Source organism: Poecilia reticulata, chromosome 19, assembly GCF_904066995.2.
Source record: "Poecilia reticulata chromosome 19, P_reticulata-male-v2, whole genome shotgun sequence".
Classification (NCBI taxonomy): Eukaryota; Metazoa; Chordata; class Actinopteri; order Cyprinodontiformes; family Poeciliidae; genus Poecilia; species Poecilia reticulata.
In genome coordinates this window covers 11,088,358-11,115,329 of record NC_088848.1, presented here as the reverse complement: position 1 = coordinate 11,115,329, position 26,972 = coordinate 11,088,358, and the positions used below count along the sequence as shown (strand labels likewise).

The 26,972-nt window shown below is 38.7% G+C and overlaps 1 protein-coding gene across 1 annotated transcript; it reads left to right on the top strand.

Moving 5' to 3' along the window:
* The first annotated feature begins 1,072 nt into the window (after nt 1-1,072).
* lhpp (phospholysine phosphohistidine inorganic pyrophosphate phosphatase) lies at nt 1,073-25,188 on the top strand. Its single transcript, XM_008437140.3, has 7 exons — nt 1,073-1,231; nt 1,514-1,701; nt 2,054-2,207; nt 2,308-2,371; nt 2,470-2,562; nt 3,142-3,233; nt 24,542-25,188. Exons 1-7 carry the CDS (start codon nt 1,101-1,103, stop codon nt 24,642-24,644), a joined length of 825 nt encoding a protein of 274 aa, XP_008435362.1. The 5' UTR covers nt 1,073-1,100; the 3' UTR covers nt 24,645-25,188.
* Nucleotides 25,189-26,972: the final 1,784 nt, after the last annotated feature.

Below are 26,972 nucleotides of genomic sequence, written 5' to 3'. Positions count from 1 at the left end.
AACATTGTAGTGTATAAAAACAAAATATAAGAATGAATCAATAAGCAACATAGAGTTAGGGTGAATCCAAAATAATCCTCGCTAATTTGGTCAAAATTCAACAAGGTTATGTGATCACTGCTGCTTATGTGAAAAGAGTATTAGGACAATCTGCATTTTCCTTTAAATCAATTACAATATGAAGTATACTCCCAACTGAGTTAGAACTATGCAAAGACAAAAAAAATATATAGTAAAAGTATGTAGGAACTTTTATAAATATCTAGATGTGTTAACGTTAAAAATAAATGGAACAAACAAAAAACAAACAAACCCAAAAGGAAACAAAAGTCATCTCTATTTAATTAGATGTCATCAGTGCAGGGTTGAGCACAAGGTAATAGGTTTTTATGTTTTAAGTGCCTTTTACTGAGTGTACTTTTTATGACACATATTATAGCACCGTCTTTAAATGGTATAAATTGCGTAGTTTTATGTACACTGTTGCTCTGTGTTTTAAGGACTGCAGATGGAAAATAGCTCGAAGACCTAAAGTCTGATGGAAAAAAGCATCTCTTCATATCGATATTATTAGTCCTCCTTAAACAAACTAAACAAAATATTTACAGCATGTTTTCATGGAGTCATTGCTTACGATCCAGAAAGGTAACACCTCAAAGAAGCACTTAATAAATTAAAAATTAACTACACAATTGAAAATATTTTTCGAATTAATATAATTGAAATAAAAGATGAAAATTTTGTTTTCTATCCACCTTCATAGGTGGTCTGCCAACTACCATAAAACACTATAAGAAGAAATATGTATTCACTTTCTACGACAGTATACACTATAGTATGTAGTGTATACTATGGGTTATAGTGGCTTCAACCATAGTATATTTTTATATACTCACACTTTTTTGTTTTACTTATGTTTCTTTCATTTAACCTAAAGCCAACATATTTACATACATATTCTTTTTTTTCCTTTGCAGACTTTTCTTTTCTTTCTTTCTTTTTTTTCTTTTTCTTTTTTTAGTTTTCATGGCACTGTTATAGTTCTATACAGGTTATCTTCGCCACGTTACAGGTCACGCAGGCGCAGTACACAGAACGTCATGGCTGACACAGGCTGGCCAGGCTGTGCGAAGAGTTTGAAAGGTGTTATTTTGGACTTGTGTGGAGTTTTGTATGACAGCGGGGAGGGAGACGGAGTTGCTATCCCTGGCTCCATAGAGGCTGTGAAAAGGTCAGTGTATGACTGTTTGCTTGTGGCGTTGTTTGAGATATTAAAGTTTATTTTTGCAGAAGTTCATATAGCACGGAGCGAAGAAATCGTGTCTGACTTACGACGGTTGTGCGCATTTTCTTATGGGATAGAAAGTCAAAAGTTGTGTATGCAATGCATTCATTCTGCATTGATTTAGCCATTTATCCCAACAACACAAGAACAGGCAAACTTTATGTTGCTGAAATTGAGTTTATCCCAGTAACCTTCATATCACTCTTGCTTTTTTTTTTTTTTTTATAGACTCAAAGAATCAGACCTGCAGCTGCGTTTCTGCACCAATGAGACCCAGGCAACCAGAGAGAAGTTCGTAGCCAAACTCCAAAGACTGGGCTTTGGCATTTCTGTATCTGAGGTCTTCCCTCCTGCCCCTGCAGCCATTGCTGTTCTCAAGGAGCGAGGTTTGAGGCCCCACCTACTGGTGCATGACGGTATTGCCCCTAAATATCCTAAAATAATTTTTAAAAAAGCAAAATAAATAAAGCTGTTCTGAGAAAATCTTAAGAGGCTGGAGATTGCATATCACTCTGAACATCCCATAATCCTGTCTTCATGGTGGCCAGTGGTGGTAGCAGCATGAAGCTATTCTTTTGTATGGTTGGAGTTGATCCATAAATCTTCCCTTCAACTCTGACCAGCTTCCTAATGTGGAGTTAGTAATCGATCTAAACATTAATAAAGCAATAAAAAGAATAGTTCTATTAATCTTTAAAAACAAATCCTCACTTGCTCATTCAAATATGACTTTTTGTTTTTTTTTTTGTTTGTTTGTTCTTTTTGCAGGACTTCTCCCTGAGTTTGATGCAGTAGATAAGACCAACCCAAACTGTGTGATCGTTGGAGACGCAGCAGAAAACTTCTCGTACCAGAACTTAAATGAGGCATTTAGGGTTTTGATAGGATTGGAAAAGCCAGTGTTATTCTCCCTTGGCCAGGGGTAATGATTTCTTTAAGCGCAAGACAAGACTGAATGTATTTCACAGATTTAGCTAAATGCTTCTGATTCTTTTTTCTTTTTTTTCTTACTGCTTTCTTAGGAGATACTATAAGGAGACAGATGGGTTAAAACTAGATGTTGGTGTTTACATGAAGGCCCTTGAGGTATGTTTTTTTTGTATCACTTGTTCAATTTGGCAGTTAGAAATAATTCTATCATAATGCCATCCTACTTATAACCTGAAGTTTCTTTTCCTTTCTAGTATGCCTGTGATTTAAAAGCAGAAGTAATTGGGAAGCCATCACCAACGTTCTTCCAGAGTGTTCTCAGTGACATGGGACTGAAACCACACGAGGTAAGTAGCAAGAAAGGATGCTGCATGTGGTCAGAGCACACCGATGAAGATTTGTCCTTAAAACTACACTAATTCGTTGGGTCAAATACGACTTCAAATTTAAGAGGAATTTGATTTGACCGACTCATAATCATATGGTTCCTTACACAAAGTGGTAAATTCAATTAGTCATTTCCTGATCTGGATAATTATGGTCGTACGTTCTTCAATTCATCCATTTGTCCATCCAATTGTAAAATTTTCTATCCTCAAATTTGCTCATCCGTTTGTCAATCCGATCGTCCATCTTTCTGTCCGTCCAATTTCTCATTTATCCGTCCGTTCGTCCACCCACCCACTCCTGCATTTAACTAATCATAGATCTGTCATCTATCCATCTGTGTTTTTCTTAAAAATCCATCAATCTGCGTATTTTTCTATCTGTCCATCCATTTGTTCTATTGCTATTTTTAAAAAAATCATACTTCAGAAATCTTAAAATATTTACTCACAAGATCGGTACACAACATTTCGGTATGCAGCCATTAAGCACTCAAAGTTTATGTACCAATATTCTTCTCTTCTTCACCACAATTTCAGGCTCTTATGATTGGAGATGACCTTGTGAATGATGTAGGAGGGGCCCAGCACTGTGGCATGAAAGGTGTGCAAGTCAGGACAGGCAAATACAGGTCAGTGATATCCTCAAGCCTGATAATTCATTTCATTTCAGCCACAAATGGTGCTATATCCAATATTTCCAACTCCTTTGCAACTGGGTTTGTTTTTTGAAGTTTCCTTAAAAGTTGAAAAAGTTTTCCAAATCTCTTAGAGATGTTGCAAAAAAAAAAAACACGCAGCAGTCTATTTTTAGAAACGTGTACCCCTTTAAAGGAAAGACGTGACCATATTTGGAGCAAAGTGCGTTGAGAAGACGAATGCTTATTTTCCACCACACGATGGCGCACTTTGAACACGTTTTCCTCCACAGACCCTCCTGTGGCCCAGACGACCCCGTTCTTTAATCTTCCAGATTTGTTTGTTTTAAGACTCTGCCAAAAATAGAGTTTATTCTCTCCCCCCACGTTGACCGCAACTTTTGAGTCACTGAGCGATTTATTGGCCCCAACCTGGGGATTACTGTAAGGCAGCTCTTAGGGTGTCATCACACGGAAGTTATGGCAGATTATTTTTAATGGTAAATGCTGTGCTTATGGTTTGAAGGAAATAGAAACATTACTATGGGAATATGTTGATGCTTGTGTGGAACTGCACATTATGGCATGTCTGTTATGTGTTCCAAATCATAAATCCAGATCTTTTTTTTTTTTTTTTTTGGATCTAAACCAGATTTCAATGTGTATTTTAGCTCAGATCGCCACTGAAATTTACATTGAAGATAATTTTGACACATTACCACAGGATTTGATGTGATGGATCCTCTTGTAGTTGCTCATGTTAAGTGAAAGGAAGTTATACATGGCTTTAATTATGTTTTATAGATAATAGTCAATGCTTTGCAGAAACCTCTGAGGCCTTCAGAGCGTTCTTTGGGTTTATGCTGGAAATAATTTCTCACACTCTTTTTTTTTTTTTTTTTTTTAATATTAATTGAGTGACTTCTGAAGACACTTTTGTGCACTGGATTTTATAGGAGTATCAGAATCAAGAGTACTGCATCCCGCACACTATCTTTTCAGATTTTTGTTTTTATTTTATCAGTGAAGTCTTTCAATTCGTAGCTGTGCTCCACTTTATGTCGGTCCATCGCATAAAATCTGAATAAAGGACATTAAAGTTTGCGGCTGCAATATAAAACAATTGAAGACTTCGTCCCAGGAACAGCAAAATAAATATCACACATTGTGCACTGTGAATGTGTTCGTGCTCTGTCTAAAGTGAGCTAAGACCAAATTAAATCTATCAATCATTGGTGGCTTAAAGCCATCTCACCAAAATGGGGTCACTACTATAATGTGTCTAATCATGAATCAACACCTACCCTCAATTGGCCAGAATCGGAAAGCAGCGTTTGTTCAGTGCAGATGTAAACCAGCTGGGTTTTGCCGTGGCATGGCAGGGCCTACTGCAGACTGTCACGGCAGTTTGTTTTTTTTTCTTTTTTTTTTTCTTTTTTTTTTTTGGTCATGATACCGAGACAACACTGAGTAATTTGCAAGAGCATCCGTCATTTTAACCCTGTAGTCAGACAACAGTTTCTCACAACTCAAAAACTATACCTCACCTTTGTGCAGTTATTCTTGTGCATTTATGGGATATTTGGATTTGTCTGTTTGCACTTTGCTGTGCTTTTTGTGTGTTTGGCTAGCATGCACATGCATGTATAGTTAACTCTACTTTGTGTTTGTGCCTGTATATAAGCTGGAAAGCCATCTTTGTATAGTGATTCAGCACAAGCTTAGGAGACGAGGCTATTCTGGGTGAAGCTCTCAGTGGAATAGGCTCAGTTCATGTGGTTTATGTTCCTCCACAATGTTGCTCTAACAGTTTCAGTCAGTTGGGCTCCAGAACGCAGAGACTCTGAAGAATGTCTGTCACATTTAAGCTAAACACAGGATAAGGCCGATTATATTATATCACCTCTTGACTCATCTCATTATGTGGATGTAAGCAAGATGAATGGAGCAAAGGAACGTATGTGCTATCAGTTTTTGGCCTTATCGCAGCTGCTGCTGGATATTTCTATAATCGCTAAGCTCAGGGACTGGTGTAGCCAGTTTGTCGCATGTCTGGTAAAAAGAAGAGGCTGTTATGTAGTGGAACTGTCTTGGTGCTTCTGATATCAGGTGTGTCAGTGCAACAGATCATCCAAATGTTGCTCTATAGCAGCTCTTGAGGACTGAAGCTGGCAACCCCTCATCAAGGAGAATGAATATTTTGCCCAACTTTGAAAGCCTTCGCCTGTGGATTCAGGTCAATGTTCTGGTTGTTGACCAATAAGTTTTCTTTTCAGTTCCCACTACCCCTACAGTTATTCCAAGATTATCTTACAAGTCAGACAAGGTTTTGAGAAAATTATCCCTTTTTACAATGTAGATTTCCTTTGTTTGCAGTTAAAGGTTTTCTAAAAATGTAACTTCGTTTCTGCTTTTGTCACTTATTATGGCCACAAATAGTTATTTTGTAAAAAAAAAAAAAAAGTCTCAAAGTTTAATTTAATCGATTTTTCTTTTAAAATGAAGAAACCGCTTTGCTAATAGACGTAAACTAGAAATGAAAAAGGGGATTATGTTGGTATTTCAAAATAAAAGAAGAAATAAAACCCATGATTTCTTCAGTTTTTTCTTAGTAATTTTACCAAACCAGTAATTAAGAAAGAACGGATTGTGTTGAAATTTCAACATAAAACTCAAGACACCAATAAAAGAAAATTCTATTTTATATAGTTGTATTTTATAGTTTGGATCACTACTAGTAGATTCACTAAAGATTAAAAATTTATTGTCAAGTCTTTTCAAAAAACCACATTCTGCACATCGTCTTCAAAGTAAAGGTTCAGGTTTTTCTCAGAATACATTGTTGCAAATCTAAGTTCCACATTTCTAGTAGGACTGAGAAAAATCACCTGATGGCATTTCAAATTAAAACTCAAGCATCATGTTTCCATTGCTTGTTTGGGCCAAAACAAGCCCAAGCAAGAAAAAAAATTACTCGTTTTGCTATGCACCAAGTGGCAAGCACTATTAGCTTATCTACTTTTTTTTTTTTTTTTTACACTGCATACAGCAATTACAACAACTTTAGGACATCTAAACAGACATTTATGTCTTAAACAGAACCAGCTCATAATATTTAAAGTCTCTCAAATGGCCAATTTTACATACAGCGTGTCTGAAAGAAATAAGAGTAACTGTGACAGTAATGGTGTTTCAGAGAGCCATGGGAGACGTGAGATTTAACATTGTTTAGGCAAACAGCCCGGGTGAACCCTGGCCTGCTCAGAGGAGCTATAAACCCTCAGTCAGATCTGTGAAAACACAGCTGTTTCCAAGTCAACCAGATGCTGCACAGACCTCCAATTCCCATCAGGTTTGAATGAAGGCAGCCTCAAAATACCCCAGACCCAGTGACGGGGCAGGAAGGTGAAAAGGATACAAATATTAGACAAATCAGACATAAGGGGCTATTGGAAAAACTGTGGCTGAGAAACGCTCCCCGGTTGGTTTCGCTTAAGATTTACGGCTACAATGAATACATAGTACCATTTAAACGTTTTGTCTCATCTCTTTTCTTTTTTTTTTCTTTTTCTTTTCAAATAAAACCTGAAAAGTGTACGTTGCTTTTATATTCATTGCTTCAAAAATATAGCAAGGATTACATTTTTCACACATGACAAACTTTTGGCAGATGCCTACTGTTAAATTTTTGTTGTTGCTGCTACTGAGGAAAATGTAATAATGTTGACTAAAAGACTTGTCGCGAATAATCCATTCCCCCCCACCTCCCCAAAGTCTTTTCCTCAATCTTTAAGTTTCCATACAGCATGTTTGCATGTTACATGCATCGTTGCTTTCTAGAAATAACGAGGCTAAGGCCTTGGCAGAAACGAATGCCGATGTGTAGGCAGATCATGGGGATAATTGTAACAAAGCCGTTCTGCTAGTGCTCAGCTTTTCCTGGTTCTGAAATAATGAGCTACAGTTAGTGCAATCCAAAGGAGCCCTTTGCTCTTTAATATAGAACAGGTTTTCAGAGTGGGGCCTTTGAGTGAAATGTGGCTGGATTTTACATGAGGTGTGTGGGAAACCTGAGTCCTGATGTTAATCAGCTGCATGGAGACAAATGTGCCAACAGCGTGCTCTGCTCCAACCTTTGTTCAACCTTTTAGATTTTTGTTGTTGAGTGTTGAGTTGCAGCCAGGGAGTTAGAGGTGTATAAAATTTTAAACATTATTTTCCCTGTGTAAACATTTGGGGAAAAAAAACAAAAAAAAACTCACAAGCGGCTCCTTTACGCTAACTCCAACTTTATCCCTACGCTTAGAGATGCTGTAAAAGCTGCAAGATTATGGCAGGTAGAGTCATCATTCAGCTTTTTTTTTTTTAAATAAAAGTGTAGTATGGATTTTTATTCAGTCTCCCTGAACAACAAACCTCCTTTTGGCTGGGATTACGGCTGCGATCGTTTGGGGATTTATTTTTGCCGGCTTTGTACACGCAGACTCTCAATAACTCGAGCTCAATCAGATTGGATGGGTGGGGTCTGTAAACATGAATTTCCGATTTTTTTTCCCCGGATATTCTTTGACTGGGCCATTCTAATGCATGAATATAGTCATGTAGGATACTATTGAAAAGTTCATTTATTTTAGTAACTGGACTTACTAAGTAAAACACCATTCAGCTTAATTACACAAAGACTGATGTTTTAAAGCCTTGGTTTCTGCTAACTGTTATGAATAATAAAGACAATGACATTTAGAATTAGAATGTTAGATCAGACCAATAAAAAGATTAGCTCAGGCATGTGGACTTAATGGGAAAGTATGTATAACAGCTGCTTAAAGGTCATTTCTAAAATATGATGTTAATCTGAATAACAAGTGTCATCATAACCTTTATTCTAACTTAATTAATATATCTTTACAGTAAGCTTTGATTGAAACAATTTCAGTATAGCTCCGACTATGCGTTAAGGTTTATTGTTCTGCTAACAATTTAACCTCACTTCCAGTATGAACTATTTTATAGCTTCTTTACCGTGTTTCTGACAGGACTGTCTTTTATTTGGCTCTATCAATATTCCATTAAACTGAGCAGCTTTCCTGTCCCAGCTGAAAACAGCATCCCTACAGTGTTGCATGATGCTGCAACACTGTGTTTCATCATAGGCATGGTTATTGGCTTTCTTCCTCTCTTCCATAAAGGTCCAATTAGGGGAGTGCACGAGTCCTTTCAACAGATTTTCCCACCTGAGCTGTAGCTCTCTGCTGCTCCTCCAGCTTATAATACAAATGAAAGTACAAGGCCTCTTGGCTGCTTCTCTGATTAATGCTGACCTAGCCTGGTTTAGGTTAGGTCGAATGTTCACACTATGTGTCACTTTCCATTTTCAGATCAAAACAAATGCTCGCCACACTTTGTTTCTATGAAATGTTGAAAAGATAATGTTGTCTTTCGACTTTGTATTGTGCAACACGCTGTGTTCGTCTTTTACATCACATCGACTGAGGCAACACTGAAGGTTTTGGTTGAAATGTAACACATTGTGAAAATAGATCGAGGGGTGTGAAACGTTTTGCAACAAACCAAGGCAGGTACTGAACCAAAACAGCTAAGTTGCAAGCAATAAAAAGAAAGAATCTTAAACGGAAGATCTCAAAGTGCCAATCAAGAATTGAAAAGAGGAACTAAACATTTGGATCTTTGTGGTCTCTTCACGGGGCTGTTTTTGTCATCACACATTTTATATATTAATATAAGCAAATTAAAAGCCGTATTCTAGATTTTAGTACCGTGTGTTACCAGAGTATGACGCAGCCACTTGAATTCTGTGTTTTTGTTCTTGCTTTTTCTGTCCTGTGGCTTCTTGCTGTTTTCTCGATTTTGGACAGGGCTCTCCCACAGTCTCTGACCTTAGCTGGTCCTGTGCTCTTTGTTGCTTGTTCTCTTATCTTCAGGGAGCTGCATCAGCACGGAACTGGGGCGCTTTGAAGCAATTTAAAAGCGGCTTCACGTCACACTGCCTCCTTACATCCCATTTTGTAACATGATTTCATTGCTGCTGCTGCTGCTGCTGGTTTGTTTGCATTTTCTTTTTTCTTTCAGATGAAACACAGATTTGCTAAAACTCTCCGTACACGTCGACATCCTTTTTGTCTCTGTAGCAGTGTGTCAGATCTTAACCAGCCATTGATGAGTACTTGTTGCATTTCTGATGAAATCTGGCAGAGAGTTCATACACACAGCAGTAACCGTCTTTACTGCTGTGTGTAGGTTTACACTGTAAACCTCCCACTCTGGCCAGCACGTCACTGCTAATGGGAACATTGGGAAACAAGCAGACCGAGCCAGATTAAGACTCTCAGGAGGGAGAGAGTGCGAGTCCCCGATGATACGAAACCACAGTGCAAGTTCACTGAAACCGCACCCAGGCTTGTGCCCTCTCAGTCGGCGGTCGTCACAGAGGGACGCAACAGGAAGCAAGCTCTGCACTGGGGGGGTCAGTGGTCATGTGATTATAATCCAGATAAGTGTTCCTCCTGCAGTTTAACTGCACTTTTCTCAAGGAACAAAAAATCCACATGACAACAAACCACATTTTTTGGCAATTGGCATAAAATTATCGCATAAAAAAAAAGGGTTAGAAGTATTTCAGGGTGTCGGAACACCCTGAAGTGTGTGCTACTTTAGGATCATAAATAGGAAAGGAAAGGATTTGCGTTTTTAATAAACGACTCCCTCTGAGCAAGCCCTTGGCAAAGAGCTTGAGAACTGCTTTTGCAGTTGTTGACACTACAGCAAATATGTAACTTCCCTGAAACGTCCACTTATTGTAACCACAGCTCTCTGTTCCTTTTAATCAGTATTATTAGTCCAACATGACTCATTTCCAGAGGCCAACTTAAAGATTTTTATTTTATCTACAGGAACAGTTTTCATTCATTTGAAGTTAAATAAAAGTAGTATGTGTGGCAGTTTTATATAAACAGTGCCCTCCATGATTTTTGACACCCCCAAAAGGAAGGTGTAAAAATCATGCTATGAGGCGGAGATTTTATTACGCAACATTAACAGTAGTGCAATATTTCTGCTGTCGAGATTGCATGCAGCTTTATTTTGCTAATTCCATAGAACTTTGTCATCTATAAAATTTCACAGTGTCTATACTTAGAAGGAGGGGGACGTTTAACTCTTCTTCCCGGAATTTTTATTTTTTATTTTTTTTGTTATGGAGAAATACTCCATAACAAATTTTCGGTTTTCTCCTCCGCCAAATTGTCATTTTAAATACTCTGGTATTTTATACAGTGTATGATGCTTTCCAACAAGCTTTCCACGTTCTTCAGAATATAAATACACCCACAGAATCACACCTTCGCCTTTCTACTTACCGGTATCCATGAGATGGATTTTCCGTTGCTCACCTTTGTTTTACATCAAATATGCTAAGGAGTGTTTATTACCAAATAGCTCAATCTTGTCTTATCTTGGACCTTGTAGTATTTAGGACTCTCCACCTGTTTAGGTTCATTATAAAAGTCTTTTTTTAGTCTTACCTTTGGAGCAAGCATTGGTAAATGGTTGCTGGAAAATTTGCTACATCCAGCAGCTGTTTTAGAGTCATGATTCAAAGACGCATCTTTTTGGTCCAGTTCTTTAACACTGAGCGTTGGAGATTTTGCTCTCTCTAACAATCCTTCTCTTAATTCATGGTAGTTAAATTATCTTTGGTCCCCATCCAGTCTGGTTTGTCATTGTCCCAGTCGTTTTAATCTTTTCATTTATTCCATTCGACTGCGTACATGTCTAGGCGACTTCTAGGCGATGTTTGTAGATCAAGACACACCTCTTGTCTAGGACTGAGATAATTTAACTTTGTTCACCTCATACTTTATCCAAGGCAAACAAGAACTAAAACCTGAAATGTTAAAAAAAAAAATGCTTGAGTTACATCTGTTTCATTAAATTGGAATATAAAGAATTGCCATCTAGACTTCACAAAGGAATTCCCCCATATCTGAAACATACCGTCATTGACCATGTTATTTGGTGCACCCGTTCAATTGCTTGCTAAAAGAAATGGAGAATTGGCCAATCACATGGCTGGAACTGTTTTCATCTGGGCAAATAGGTGTAGTAAGGAAGGTTTACTGAAGTTTGGGCCAAGCATCATGAAGGGTAAGAAAGGTGATATGAACACCAGGTAGCAAAAAATATAACCGAGGCTCTTTATTTTACAGGGTCACCAAAATTGGACAATGAGAGATTGGAAAAAAAACATTATCCATCCAAAATAAACCCACTACCAACTTTACTTGCCTGTGGATGTTTTGGGAACTGTAATCTGAATCTAGACCCAACTCTCCAGGAGAACTGGTTGTCTTGAATAAAAAAATATTAAAATTAATTGTAAAAGGTAGTTTTCCTTTTGAATGGGCCTACATTTTGTATAAGCTCAGAAAATGGATCTACACTAACGTATCTAAAAAAAAAAAAAAAAATCCCTTCTCAAAATTTGTTTTTAATATGTTAGGCAGTGGCTTGCATTACAGGCAGCTTACTTATAATGCACTTCCTTATTTAGTTTAGAATGAATGGTGGGAATTGTGTAACCAGGGTTATAAAGTACAGAGGTTAGTGCGTTCTATCAGTGAAGCTGTTGTGTTTGTGCAAAAAAATCACACATATATGCACAAGTGCAAGCTTGTAAATGAATAATATCAGTTGGTGCACAGTTACCCCCAGATGGTCACTATGCAAATATCCAGACATTACTGTAACTGCTCCATTTTCCTGCAGTCAGTCGTCAGAACCACGATGGCCTGAGACTGAATAGGGAATGAGCGTAGAAGGAATGTGGGTCAGCGTCACAGTGAGGCACTGCTACCCGTAGAGGTGGTACAGTATATTTTGATGGAAAGGTACACAAGAAGGCTTAACACTCATTTGTCACACATTGTACTACTAAAACGCCTGTTATCTATTGCCGCATGAGGAATGTGAGGATCCTGTAACTTTGAAACAGTGTGAACATCTAGGAGTAGTTTTTGTGGTCCTAATGCTACAGTGGCGATAATTGTTGTCCAGCCTCCACATCAAAGTGTTTGTGGAGATGAAAGGAAAGTCTCCAGGAGCAACGACCTTTTAGCAACTGATCAAAGTTGGATATTAGAGTTGGATCATTGAATCATTAGAGCTTCTCTCTCTCTCTCTCTCTCTCTCTCTCTCTCTCTCTCTCTCTCTCTCTCTCTCTCTCATATAGAAATTGCTAAATCGATGTGTTCACCGTCACATTTACAGTAGCTTGGTTGCAATATTTTGTTGACTTATATTTTTTCAATAATAATAAAATGATAAAAAGTTGAAACCAGATATTTACAGAAACTGTACAAAAAGACTAAACCTTTCCTATTTAGTTGAGTTAGCTGTAATTTTGGCTAAATCCTCTGGACAGAGCTGGTCTAACTTTTAGGCCTCTTTGATATCAAAGACATTTTCAGCTCTGAGATCATGGCTTTGTGATGGCAACTCCAAAACATTGACTTTGTTGTTCTTATGCCTCTTTGTAAATAATTTGGTCCCATACCTGGGACTCATTTATCACTGTGCCCACCGCTGCATTTGACAATAAACTGTTTTACTTCATTTACTGTTTTTGGTGCCACCATTTTGGATGGTAGCACTATTGTGCTGTTAAGAGACTGCAGTCAGAAAAACATAAATGCCTGGTGAATTTAACATTTAAGTGTAACAGACATTGCATTCTCTGGTAAAGGACAGGACACATTTTCAGAGGACATTAACAGAGCAGCCTGATCAGTCAGGCTAGGGATTTTGTTAAAGCAGCTATAAAACACCGTAAATGTGTTACTGTAGGATTTATGTGCGTCTGCAGAAAGCACATGCTCTTTCCTATCCAATCTCCTCCTCATTGACTCGACTAGGCATCGGACCGAACATAAGACCGTAGTGATTACGGCTGGCCTTTGTTCTGTGCAGACCTGTGTCACTGAACCTCGACAGGGTGGCTATGTCTTCTGTAGCAGCAGCTTAATCTTCTTTACAAACCGAGCAGTGCCCCTAGCTTAGCTCTCAGGTACATACTGTATTTCAGCCTGGCTTATCTTTCATTCCTCCATCGGTGTCCGATAACGTCTGTAACATAATTTATGTCACCTTCTATATTTAATACCCTTCTCTGTAGGTTTCACCTATGCAACTCTATAATCTCTCACCCACTTATTGTGCCTTTAATTCTCAGGGTAGTGTTTTTTTTGTAGAACCAGATTCTTCTTCTTGCAGTCATGCCTTTGCAGGTTCAGTCTGAGTCACACTTTGACCACACAATTGCTCGGCTTTGTGACGCCTTTTCCTCCGTAGGCAAGAGTATGGTCGAGCAGAACGGCGCAGTCCCACACACCCTGTCCTTTTTTAACCACTGTTTGCAGATGAGTTTTGTCTGTGTGGGAAGGAAATGGAGTTATCTCAGTGCAACTCGTCTCCATTGAGGTTGTAAACTTGTCAAAGGATCGTCAGCTCACCAGTTTGTGTTTCTAAATGTGTCACTTCAGTCGGTTTGCTTCCACGGCACAATCCACAAAGACACCGTTTTATGCTCACAACCTCATTCGAAGAGAAAATGAAAAGCATTCTGACTCATTTAGGGATTTTTGTTATCGAGCTAGGGCGTTTTGAGTCGAGCTGTTTATTTTTCAATGATTTATCCCACCCAATTTCGACATAACAAATTTTATCTGTGCGTTTATTCAAATTTTGATATCGAGTTGTGCCAAAACAACATAAAAATATAAAAATGCATATTGAATATGCATGTATGCACATTCTTGTCTGCCAGCTGCACATTTCTATGCACCTCCTTTGTGAGCAGCTGGTGAAACACTTGCATGGTAAATGGGAACATGCATTTTACAAAAAGGTTAGTATTTCCTTTGCTGTATCTCTTTTATTTTTAATAGATGGCACAAGAAAGCTTGTTTTTGTTTTGTTGCCCCCCCTCCACTCCTTGCATCTTTACTCCACACTGATCTTTTTTTTGCTTACAAAGAATTAAAGTGCATTAGGATGCCACTCTTTTCATTTTCATAGAATTACACAGGTTACAACATTTACAAATGGGTAAAGTTCATAGGATTTTTATTTTTCTTTCAATTGAAATTTTAGTTTTATACCTGGATCAGCTTCTTTGTACACCCATTTCATGATTGTGTGCTGCCATTTCATTGCTATACCTTCGTTGAGTTTTGACATGGTTCTACCTTTTAGAACTCTTAATTTCTGGCATATCATTTAAAGTTCAAATCCAGGAAAGAGAGTGAAAGTAAATTGTGCCTGTATAGAGTAATGCAGTATTGCCCCTCCTCTACTTGTTGCTGATGCACAATGCTAGCCAGCTTCCTTTTTTTTTTACAACAAAGGCCGTTTTGGTTTTTGGAAGAATTTCTAATTGCCAAACCAACTCCAGTTGCTGCTGTGCCAGACAAAAAAAAAAAACAACTGTCAGTCTAATAAAATGTTGAGGACTATGTTTAAAGTTTTAGAGCTTTAAACATGGTGGTAAATGAAGGAATTTGTCTGGAGAAATGTAGGAAATCAGCACGCTGAATTATGAAATCTCAACTGTCAGCAGACAGCACACTTTTTCAGAAAGCCTGTTGTCCTCAGCACCATGTGGTGACTGTTTCCTCCGGCCTCCTTCGAAGCTTATTTTTTGTTGGAACTCAATAAGATATCAATTATTAACCTAGGTTCTTTCTCTTTTTTTTTATGGTAATACCAGACTGCCACAACAAGACAAAAGAGCTGACCGGGCCTTAGCCTCTGACCTCCACAACTGTACTTTTCCACCCTTTGACAGAGAAAACAAAAAGTGTTGAAGAATCTGAGCACTAAAGTCCACAAGCAAAAGCGTTGAGCAGCTTCTTTAACACACAAAGGAAAATTCTTTGCCGTTTGAACGGATAATCAGTCCTGCTGAGCAATTCCTAATTGCCAACCTAATCAGCCAAGCATGGTGTGAATTTGGGGATATGCCTAGTTAATGTTATTTGCCACCGTTTATCCAAATGCATGTTTGCTTGGGTGTGCACACGAATGCATTATGCGTGTCTGAAGCAAGTGACTCAGCAGAACCGCGTCGCTATCTTAAAACACTCATTCAGAGAGATACTCAAATAAAAGCTGTGCAACTCGTCAGCAACACTGCAAATAATAACACGCTGGTTAAAAGCCTGTGGTAAGATCTGGGTCACTTGAAGCTCCGCATACTGAGCAAATACCAACAGCTGTGAAATAATGAACTTCTTAAAATGCATTTAAGAAGACGAAGATGTTCAGTAACGGTTTGTGTCCTCTGGTCTGTAATGTTTGGAAAAGCTGAAAGTTTCCAGTGGGAGGGAGTTGACGCTTCTGACTTTCTCTCTTGCAAAAAACTCTGCCTGGCTCTCTCAGGAGGCTTTTTTTTTTTTTTTTTTTTTTCTATACAGCAGCAGGGTGAGTGGAAAAAGGAAAGCAAATCTAGTTGCTCATCATGCTGCACGTAGGGAACCCCCTTTGAGTCCAGCTCGCCTGAAAACAGCGGTTAATCAGAGTGAAGTGTGAACACCGTACTGCAGCTGTTTGCTGCTTGTGAGTCAACATTGCACATCTTTACAGAGAAAAGGGATACGTCTGTTGCCACAACATGCGAAAAGATGGTGGTTCGTCATTGTTCCGTTGGGCTGTTTATTTTAGTAAGGCCTTGTAATACAGATAAAGGAGGGAGAGATATGAAAACATAGCCTTGAGTTGATTGGGATGAAACCACGCTGCATCTCGGTTGGCCTGGAGCTCTTCACATTTTTGAGCATTTAAACTGTGATCACATTCTCGCCCTCAAGGCCATTAAGTCTCCCGTAGCGTTACTGGGTTTAGGGAAAACACGAGCAGCTGCTCACCTTCGTTGCGACTGCCCCGGGGTTGGAGCAGGGAGCTTTGTCTTGTGTTTGGCATCTAATATCCACCCACAAGGCTTGGCTGAACATAACGGCTATAGTTATCATGCAGTCATGTTTGCGTTCAGGTTGTGTGTCTGTGTAGGTAGCTTTATTATGAAAATACAATCCTTCCCATTACTCTTTCCCTGATTCACTAGTTTGGTATGAAAATTTCCACTTCATCTCCGACGGTTTGCTGTCATAACAAATCCGCCCTCGTTGTTGTTTTTTGGTGATTTGCAGCAGTTACACGTAGGTGTTTTTTGCGAACTTTAAAGCTTTTGTGTTTTGTCATGAAAACCACATTTGGAAACATTTAATAACCTTACTGCAGCAGTCAGATGGGAGCGTGACATGCAAAACCGCCCAATCAAGAAATGTTCGGTTACTTTATTTTGGAGATTAACCAAGAACTCGGTTGTTGACCGAAATCGGCTGGTTTTCTTGCTTGCTTGACAGACCAAGTGGGAAACTCAAAAAATGAATAAATAAATAAAAATTCCCTGTTTGGTTATACAGAATGCTCATGCTATCAACATCTCTTTTTCAGCGTGGAAGCTGTTACTGAGGAAATTGAACCCAAAGTTAGCAATCTATAGTATCGGCATGATCAGTGAGGCGTTTAAAAATGAGGTCAGAGGAAGAACAAGATTCGATTAGCTATTTTAAAGTCTTTTCCGCAACATGTGAAAACACATCTGTGCTTCAATTAGGTTGAGAAAGATAACAGTAAAGTATGGTGTCTGTGTTTTTTTATGATTTTCTCTGTCTATTAATGAACATATTGGATTTAAAATGTTGGCAGCTTTTTTTTGGAAATCTGAGTGTGAAGATCATCATCTGCAAACTAGTGAACATCAAAGGAGACTGATGTGTTTTTTTTTTCAGTGGTATCAGATTTAGAAGTGTTGATCTCTAATATAAGATAACATAACATAGAACTGACCCTGCTAGGAGAAAAAACGGTTTACTTTTACCAACACATTATTTGTGTGTCATTTTTCAAATCCTTTCTTCTGCACTACTATCTTGTTTAATTATGGAGGAGAAATAAGAGATGTGTGCTTCCAGTAGATGAACAAAGTAGTGACCTACATTCAACTATACCTCAAACATGGTTTATTTTCCATTGCATGTTAATCATACCAGCATCCAACAAATGGGACCAAATAAGACAAATTGATACCAGTCAGAATTTGTCATAGTAAATTACAGCACCCCATTCAGTTTCACATAAAATCTTTTCTAACTTATGTTTGCTTCTGTAGAAATTTTTATAAATATGGAAGCCACAGAACACTTCCATATTTCTGTTTTTGTCACTGTAGTTTTTCCCCATTTGGGACAGGGGAAGTAGAACTAAAGTAACAATAATTGCACGCTTGCTACTATTACGCAGGGGTCATGAACATGTTGATAAACGTTTGTTTATCCAATTTGAATGTGCTTTTGAATACTTTGCTGATATGAATCAAAATGTTCTTCATGTAATGTTCTTTAACCAGAGGACATGTAATTCAGAAACAAATGCCGTCTTTAGACGTTTTTCCTTGCACGTTATCACTTTAAAGTTAGCTCTGATTGCCTGGCCTCCTTCATCACAAACAAAATGGTCATTTCAGTGTGATGGGAGCAATTTTTTCCTTTTTTTTTTGCCTAATCTGACATTTTTAACTTATTTTAGTTTATGTCAGCTTAAATTGAATTTTCAGTACAGTTTCTAGACTTTTATGGGTGTTTGTTGTGGTAAATCCCACCTATCCACAGCAATCTTGAATCATTTTACCCTCATCAAGAGTTCCAAAATTCTGCCAACATCTGTTTTTAGTGCAGTGGGAAAGTGTATCAGTCCAGCATCAAATTACCATGCGACACAGTTTTGGGCAGTTACAGTACCTTGCCAAGTTTAACTTTTCCACATTTTGGGAGATTAAAACTACTAACTACCATGCCATTTGTTGGGATTTTATGTAATAGAAGAACACGCGTTACGGCACAGTGGTGATGTGGAAGGAAAACGAGATATGGTTTTATATAAGTATATATTATTTTACAAGCAAAAATCTGAAAAGATTTTGCCGTTGTTATTTATGATGCATTTGAGGATTAGGTCAGGCTTGAGGTTTTGCTAGTATGTCCGCATTTTTTTACAAAAGAGGTCCCCAGCATAGTGAAATGAGCTAAATACAATTGCACGAAGTCCCGCATTGTCGTTCCAGGTCAGTTATGAACCATTTTATGACGCTTTTTTTTATTTTATTTTTTTTTTGGCATAAACCCCAATAAAAAAGTTTTGTATTTGACATCTGTAACAGCTCAAGGCACATGAGTACTTTTGCAAGACCCTGTATAATCCTGAGCTCCAATTAACGTTGATGCATACACAACTTTTAAAATCTTTAAAAGTGCAGGCTCATTTGCTGTCCTTCCCACAGGCTCGTCTAGATGTTGCTCTTATTTACCAAGTCACAGGTTTTGTAGCAGTCAAGGTTAAGATGCTACAACTAACAAGGGGAAAGAGTTACCATTTTTTGGACATATTGCATCTTGAAACCGGCTTTAACGTCATATTTTATTTGGGACGTAGTTTAGGAAACACATTCAGGTAGGCATTTTGGTCATTTGACACCAAGTCCCCATATAGATAATCAAGGTCAAAACAATAATAACCGTGGTTGTCACGGACCAAGATTGTTTCCATTTACATTGCAAGAAAAACAAAACAATTTTTTATCCTGGTTTGTTTTTTTGTCACCATCTTCCCACCATAACTACTAAGTAGTTCACTGCTGGCTCTGGTTGAACTTTTTATCTCAACCCCCTGCTTCATGCCTGCTTCATATCTGCGCCATCTGCACTCACTCAGCTGAAACACCTACTCAGCAAAAAAGGTGGAGAGGTTAAGAGAGAAGTATAAATCGAAACTAAGTTTACATTATGTGACAGATTTGCTTCCCTCGGTCTTGTGCGCGTGTTTCTCATTCATGTTTCCTGTGTGGTGGCCAGTAGCGTTTGGGAGAGTTGTCACGTCTTCTTTACCTTGCGGGCAGTTGCCTTGACAATGCATGCAATCAAAACAACAATGGAGTAGTTCTTCTAACGAGAGGTTTAATGATCCCGTTTCCCTTTTTTTTCTGTGCGGTGTCTTATCTGTGTTTATCTCCCATCCACAGCTGACTTTCACAAACAAGTTTGCACTTTTTATGACTCATTTGGGTCCACTTTCATTTCATCATGGCACAGTCTGTACTCACAAACTGTTTATAGAGACTGGTGGTATATTAACCACCTGTAAGTTCTCTAAACCACCATCGTCTCAGTAATGCATGAAGACCGTTCACTTGCAACATGGGTTCAGCTTTTATAATGTCTGACATGGGCAGGATTAGAGGTTTACAAATGCATCTTTAAAACACATACAGAGCAGAGAAGAGATTAATTTCTAAAACATTAAGTAGTTTAAGTCCTTGAGTCATTCCAAATACACAGCTATGAAGGCCCAACTTTCAGTTGAGTAAATCAAAATGGATTTCAAATGGTGTGATAAAAGTGAAATCAGTCAGACTTAAATGTTGCTTGTACAGAGATAATAAAAAATAAAAAAAAAGGTTTGGTTGTACCTTTGGTTAAAGATCAACCACACAAAGATGAACCTCTTGTATTTCCTTCTATGCAGAATTTTATGGTTTGCATATCAGTCTGCTAACTGGTTCAAGCTAGAACAGGGGTTCCCATTTTAATGTGCTTACTCAAAGGGATTTTCCAAGTGTCTGTGTTAGACATACCGTCTAATCTGCCTTTATTAATGCATTTCTGTAGGTTGTCCATTAAACGGATTTAGAGTTTTGTTCCTAATTTGACAATTTGCATTCTTTCCCGAACATCTCGTTTACCATGTTTCTGACTGGGGTTGTAAATATTTTGAACACTAGTAAGGTGTGGCATTTACCTCAAAAGAAATTATGCTGTAATTCACTTTAGTCAGCCCCTACAGGTGGCCGGGAGGTTGGAAATTGCTACCATATTGTAACACTCTTTTGAAGAGTAACTGGTGTTAATCAGTGAAAAATATTTAGGGTTTTTTTTATTTTTGAATGTTAATTCCTTCCAAAGGATGTTTAATTGTTTCAAACATACATGTAGGAAAATTTTAAGTATATGCTATGACCTGTGGATAATTATTTCAGGCTCACATGAATGATAACAGCAGATAACAGGAAGACTTAATTTTTGTAATGAGTAAATATACCATATGTATCCTATCGGTGGGGATAAAAACCTTTTCAGTATGTGTAGGTAAAGATTTTTGCAACACAGAGCTATAAGAAGCATTTGGAAAGTGTGTTTCTTTATGACATCTCTAGACATGTCTGCAGTTCATTCATGCTGCAAGAAAGCAAGAGAGAGCAAGACTTTCAGCACACAGCAGTTCCGTTTTATCATAGGCAACAACTGTACATTAAACTATGTTAACATGGACTAATGGCATGTTAGATTTGCCTTATAATGCATAGAGAGCATTCACTTCCCACATCCATTAGGATACTCATGTCCTATCAAATGCGCAAGACTCAACTGTTCAAAATATGCATTAAGCTTAATAAGCCCAGGCCAGTGACTGGGGAGGTCATAAAGTCAAATTTCTGATCTTTTCCTGAGCAGGAAATGCACCATGCTTAAGCACTGCCAGGTCAAGCCAACAATAACACTGCTAGTTGTGGATGTTGTTACTTTTCAACATTGCTTTATCTTCCAGGTTGCTATGGTTTAACTTTTCTTCTGCGTAACATCTGAGTTTTGTTTTTTTTCATCTAATTATTTTACCCAGTTGTTTGAATGTATTTATTTTACAACTACTCAGTATAACTTCCAAGTTGCAACTAATCAAATAAGATGATATCACCCTATACTACATGTGGTGGATAAAAGACAAGCTAAAGCTGAAAGTAGTTATCATTTTTAAACATATACGTATTTTAGAAACTGAAAAATTGTTCTAATCTTATAAACTTTATTCTCACAAACGGCTTATTTAGTTACCTGCCTGGTAACTTTGTTAAAGCTTTGTCTTTGTCATGGGAGGAAGTATGTTGTGTTCTTTTACCTCAGGCTTTCAGTGATTTTTTTGTTTTTGTTTTTAATAAACAATAAAATAGCCAATTTTGATTGAATTTGTCTTATGGCTCTAAGTTAAATGTGTCGTTTAAGGAAGCAAATTCAACTTTATGGTGTAATCTTATCTAATCTTACAGAGAACATGATTTGGAATGATACTCCAAGCAATTCTGTTGCTATTATGTGTACCTTTGTAACAGTACAAACAAACAAACTAAAAACTCCCCAATTATACAACAGAAACAATAATTATTATTTTTAGCAAGATTTCTGCCCGGTGCATTATAATTATACACTACTTTTCCAGGTTCCACATGCAAAGTAAATCTTGTGGTGACTTAATAACTTTAATTCAGAGAAACACTTTGCTCTGTCAACGTGTTAGCAGCTGTGCTGGCCAAAATCCCTGACTGCTGCTGCTGTCTACCTCCTACTTCATGGCTGACCTCATCGCTGCACAAAGGCTGCGCAGTGTCGGTCAGTCGCGGAGGCCGAACGGATCTGCTTATGCGGTATTGATATTGCGCTGACCTGAAGGGCACGGAGCAAGCCGCAGATTACCTCACCGGTAACACTAGATGCGTTGTCCTGAATTTTGCATGGTCACATTGACCTGGTTGCTCCTCTATTATTCATGGCAGAGATTGGAAAGCAGCAAAATGAATACACGCAGACATGCATGCATGCGTGGATATCTGGAGGACGGGAGCAAAGGGACATTTGAAAGATTTAATAGCGCAAAAGGTAAAAGAGGCAATGCGGTTGAATTCACTGCTTGAAACCTAAGAGCCATGTGACCGACTTGCTTGTGAGTTCATGCCTCCGTGTGCGTGTGTAAACTCTATCAGTCCTCGGGCAGAAAAGGGTGCGGGAGTAATTCTGCACAGGAGACATAACACCCCGACCATTAGTGCAGCAGCTCACATAACCCAAGCGCTGGCAGCTGACAGACATGCGTAAACACATGGCACCGCTTCCCCCGTATTCAACGTGGCTTCAGTATTCAACACCTCTCTGCCCCCACCACCACCACCTCCAGGCCTCTTCTTTCTAGCGCTACACTTGGGCAGCTCACAAATATTTGCCATGGTTCTCCGCAGGCTCTCAGAAGCGAGGATTAATGGTGGTGTGTGCCGCACGGCCGTAGCCAGACAAAGAGTCCCCATCTGGAGCTCCAACCCGTGACTGAGGGACAGAACAGAGGCAGCACACAGAGTCTGGTCTAGGCCAGTCTGAGAAGCGGGTGTGTGTGTGTGTGGTGGGGGGGTATCTATAGGCTCCCCTTTATAAATGAACAGGACTCCTGTAGTTGAATGAAAAGGGTGTCCATGTCTTTTGATGTGATTGGGAGGAAAAGGGTCTTGCATGCCGACCCTGGGCCGGGTGCCACACCAAATGGATTACATTTCCTCCACCAGCTGATTAAACAGCCATATCTGCATCCATCAGTGGACCCTGATCCAAAGAAAGGCATTAGTCAGTGGGGGAGATGTGAACCATTGGGGCACGCTTTGTGAAGCTTTCCCACAATTTAGGAGCAAAGGCAGAGCCAAGATTATGATTGTAACCTCAACCAGTCTGAGACCTTTTTAGTTGAGTTTTCAACAGCAAACAGTTTTCACTTAAAGAAAACCTTTTCCCAGGCATAACTTTTATGACCACTGACAGATGGGCCTTCACCTACGCATTGCTATTTAATCACTTTCTACTTCCATGTCAACTCTGTAAGCAAATATTTTCCTGTTAATGTTCCTGTTTCAGTTTATTTTTCATTGTAGTTCAGCGTTTTCTTCAATTATCATTGAATATCTGAACAGCAATCAAATACAGCGACTTACAATCTTGACAAATGTGTTTATATCTTTATATCCAACAAGATGCCAATGCCTGTGTGTGGCTATTTCCATTAAAGATCAATTGGAGGGTATTTTTTCTTTCACGGTTTGATAACTGGATAAGGGAATTGTTAAATGCTTTTTGTGTCGAGTCCATCACTTAAAGTTGACTCTTGCTAATGTTACACAATTTCTCCAGTTGGACCATATTCTGTAAAGTGTGTCTTTATGTGGTCTCGGGGAAAGGTGAATCTTTTTTTAAGGAACATGTTGTGTCAACCCACTCTTCTCTAGTGGGTGGTTCTTCTTTCATGTGATAGTATTCTTACTTCCAGCCTACGGTTATTCAGGATTATCATGAATTTTTGTCATAAAAGAAGTCAAATCTTCCATAGCTTATTTCAACCATGTAATATTTTCTGAAAACGTTCTAAGACACCCCATTTACTCATATCAGTTTAGACCAGTTGACTCATCCATGCAACCTCCTGCTGGTAGATATCATTCATCAACACCGTGAGTAGACTGTCAGTTGTCAAAGCAGGTACGGATAAAGACATAGTTGGTTAAAAAAAACAACAAAAAAAAGCAACTACAAATGTACAACATGATAAAAAGTCTAAATCAGAACAGGTAAAGTGAACACTGGTTGTCATAGCATTTAGAGGCAGGGATATTTATATAGCATAGTTTATTGGGTACAATGGTACTAGCCTTGTTTTCTGATTGCGATTTAGTGATTGTGAAAGCCTTTGGCGTAAATTGAACTCATTGTCATGTCCAAGAAACCTGTTGGAGATGATTTGAACAGAAAGGTTGCATTTTTTTTTTTTTTTTTGCTGAAAGTGGCCAAATTCAGGTGTTGGAGCCAAAATGAGTTGTAGAATCTGGTATTTATGTCTTGAAATGTTTTCCCTTGGGTGTGTGTGTTCCAGTTTGTCTGTTTCAGTTAGATGCCAAAATAGTAAAGGTTTAGAACGCACCGTTGCAGCTGGTGATGAAGGTCAGAAGCATGCACTGCCCTGCATTTCTGTAACACAGGCAGCTACACGGATACCCTCTTTTAACAGCACTAATAACTCCGCAAAATTTATTGCAAACAAACATTATTTTTATTGCTCTGCTATTCCTTCTTAGAGACTATAAAGCTGTTTCTACTGGGACATATTTCCACAGAAGCTCATCAGGGTGGTCTGTATTCTAATTCTGGCTTGTGTGGGTTATTTTTAAGCCATCTTGTCCACTTTATAAGCCGCCATTCTGCGTTTTTTTTTTTTTTTTTTTTTTTCACATGAGAGCTAGATTCCATGTTTACAGATTCTCGTGTAGCAGCTGCTCCTTCCTGTTTCTTACGGTTTCACTTGTCACCCTGCAGGCCAAGTGACGAGAGGCACCCAGCTGTGACCGCCGATGCAACTGTGGACAACCTGGCCCACGCTGTGGATGTGATCCTCGGTCAGAGAGGGCGTGGCGCCTGAGAACGCTCCGCTTGCTGTGGCCCAGAGCCATCCGGGCCCACTGTCACACTGCAGCGCTAACTTATGGCTCATAAAAGTGTCGTTTCGTATGAGGAGGTTCCTCTGTGTTGAGGTCGTTGAAGAAAAATGTGAAAAAAATTACCAGAACTATTCCCATGTTGTCTAACCACTATAAACTGTGCTGTTAAACATGGGAGCGGATCAGCCATCTGCTTGCCCTACATAGTGTTAACCTAACTGCAGTGAAACTTATCCTAGATGGTTGTAAATGCTCTCGAGCTGCGCTGTTCATTTGTCGGTACACGATTGGCATAGACGGGATACCTCCAGCTTGACACGAACGAGCACGTAACCAGCTGCTGATCGACGGTTAGATGTGGAAAGTCGAGGCGTTCAGAGTCGTTGGAAACACGTAGAGAAGTGCAGCTGAGAATGACTGGTGATCAAGTTGTTGTACGTGTCATAACACAAATGATGACTGTGCTTATCAAATGGATTATATCATGCATTTAGTTGGAAAATAAAGATATTTTATCCTCTTGAAGTTTTCAGAGTAATTGTCACGGAAACCCCAAAGGTTTCAAAGCACCTGGGAAAAGTTTGGCTTTCGTTTCTTTAGTCTTTGAACCTTAATTTGTAGCAGAGAAGCCTTTTGTTTGCACAGCAGTAAAACTCTCGAAATGGGAAGTGAGTTAATCTCAGAGAGACATGATGATTCACAGTGATGTTGCATTTATAACCGCAAAGTACAATGTGTTGTGTTGGAATTTTATATCCTAGACCAGGGGTCAGCAAGCTGAGGTTCCTCAACCTCTCTAGGTCCTTCACGGTGGCTCTTCATAACTTTGTCCAAAAGAACTGAGTGGTATTCTTAAATATAAAATCAATACAAAAGTCCAGACATGGACAGCTATGTTTGTTTTGGGGTTTTTTTCTCCAAGTTATCTGTGCAAAGACTTACGAAAACAGAATTGCTGGATTTTTTTTTTTTTTAGCTCATTCCTTTGATCATTAGGCTACGAACTGCATGCTTGTCCACTTTATTTAATAAAACATATGAACCTTTTATTTAAGAAGTTAAATTAGAAGTTAAAATTTATTTAATGTGTTAAATTAAATTTTTTTAACTGTTTAAACTGATACATTTTGCATTCTAGGTGCTCATAAAATGTCTTCAAAGGGCAGAGTAAGTTTTGTAGCTCTACATAAATTCTATGTACTGACAGTGATTTCAAAAATGGTAATATTAGCTGACCCTTGTAATAATAGAGTAATAAAAATGTGTTTAAAAAGAACTTTTTGGTAAACTAGCATTTATTTTTATTCCAATCTCCCTTTCCACCTCAAAATAAATCTAGGGCTTACCAATTGCCTTCAAAGTCATGTTTTTTTAGTGATTATTCTCAGTAAAAATCCAGAAGCTCTCTGAAGGCCTCAAAGGTTGACCAAATGATGACCAAAGAACGCAACAGGCAGGTCAGAGATAACATGATTGAGTTGTTTAAAGTAGGATTCAATTATAAAACAATATCCCAAGATTTGATCACCACAAAGGCCTATGGCTAATGCTAACTTTATGTGTTAAATCACATAAAATGAGCACGACACAACTACAAACTTAACAAGATCGGGCCATCAAGCTAAACATGCAAGGAGAGCTTTAATTGTAAGCAGCCAAGAAATCAAATAAGAGAAGAAAATGATTATGGCACAACTTTTAGTTTTGCAAAACACAAATCATGTTTTTGGGGAAGTTGAATTGCTGAAAGAAAGCCAAAAGAATTCCCCGCTGCATTTGGCCACAAGCGCCTTTTTAGACGACAGCGTTGACGGGAAGATGGGTCCAGAAAATTACAGGGCAATTCTGGTAGAAAACGTGTGAGGCTGCAGAAAACCAGAGACTGGGGCAGATGTTCACCTTCAAGCAGGACAGCAACCTTAAAAAGAGCTACTGCTTTACATAATTAGCTAAAAACTACATCCCCTCCTCCCCCCCAACTTCAGGATTGCGTGCTGAATCAAAGAAAACGAAGCAGGCACGCCATAAGAGAAGAGGGAAGAATCACAAATCTCTGCTTATGTTTATTGTTTTGACTTGAATTCCTCCCCTGCTGGCCTCTGATGGTTACGTCACATGTTGTCTGCACTGCGCCGTACAGCTAGGGCTGATAAAATGATGAGTGTGTAAAAATCCCTGCGTGCCAGCTGGATCACAGAGGCCTTTTTTTTTTTTTTTTTTTTTGAAGTGGGGCATAAAACAAATGATTCTCAATTGCCTGCCCCCAAGGTCCCAGTGTACATTCTGCGAGAACAGAAATCCGCTGCCAA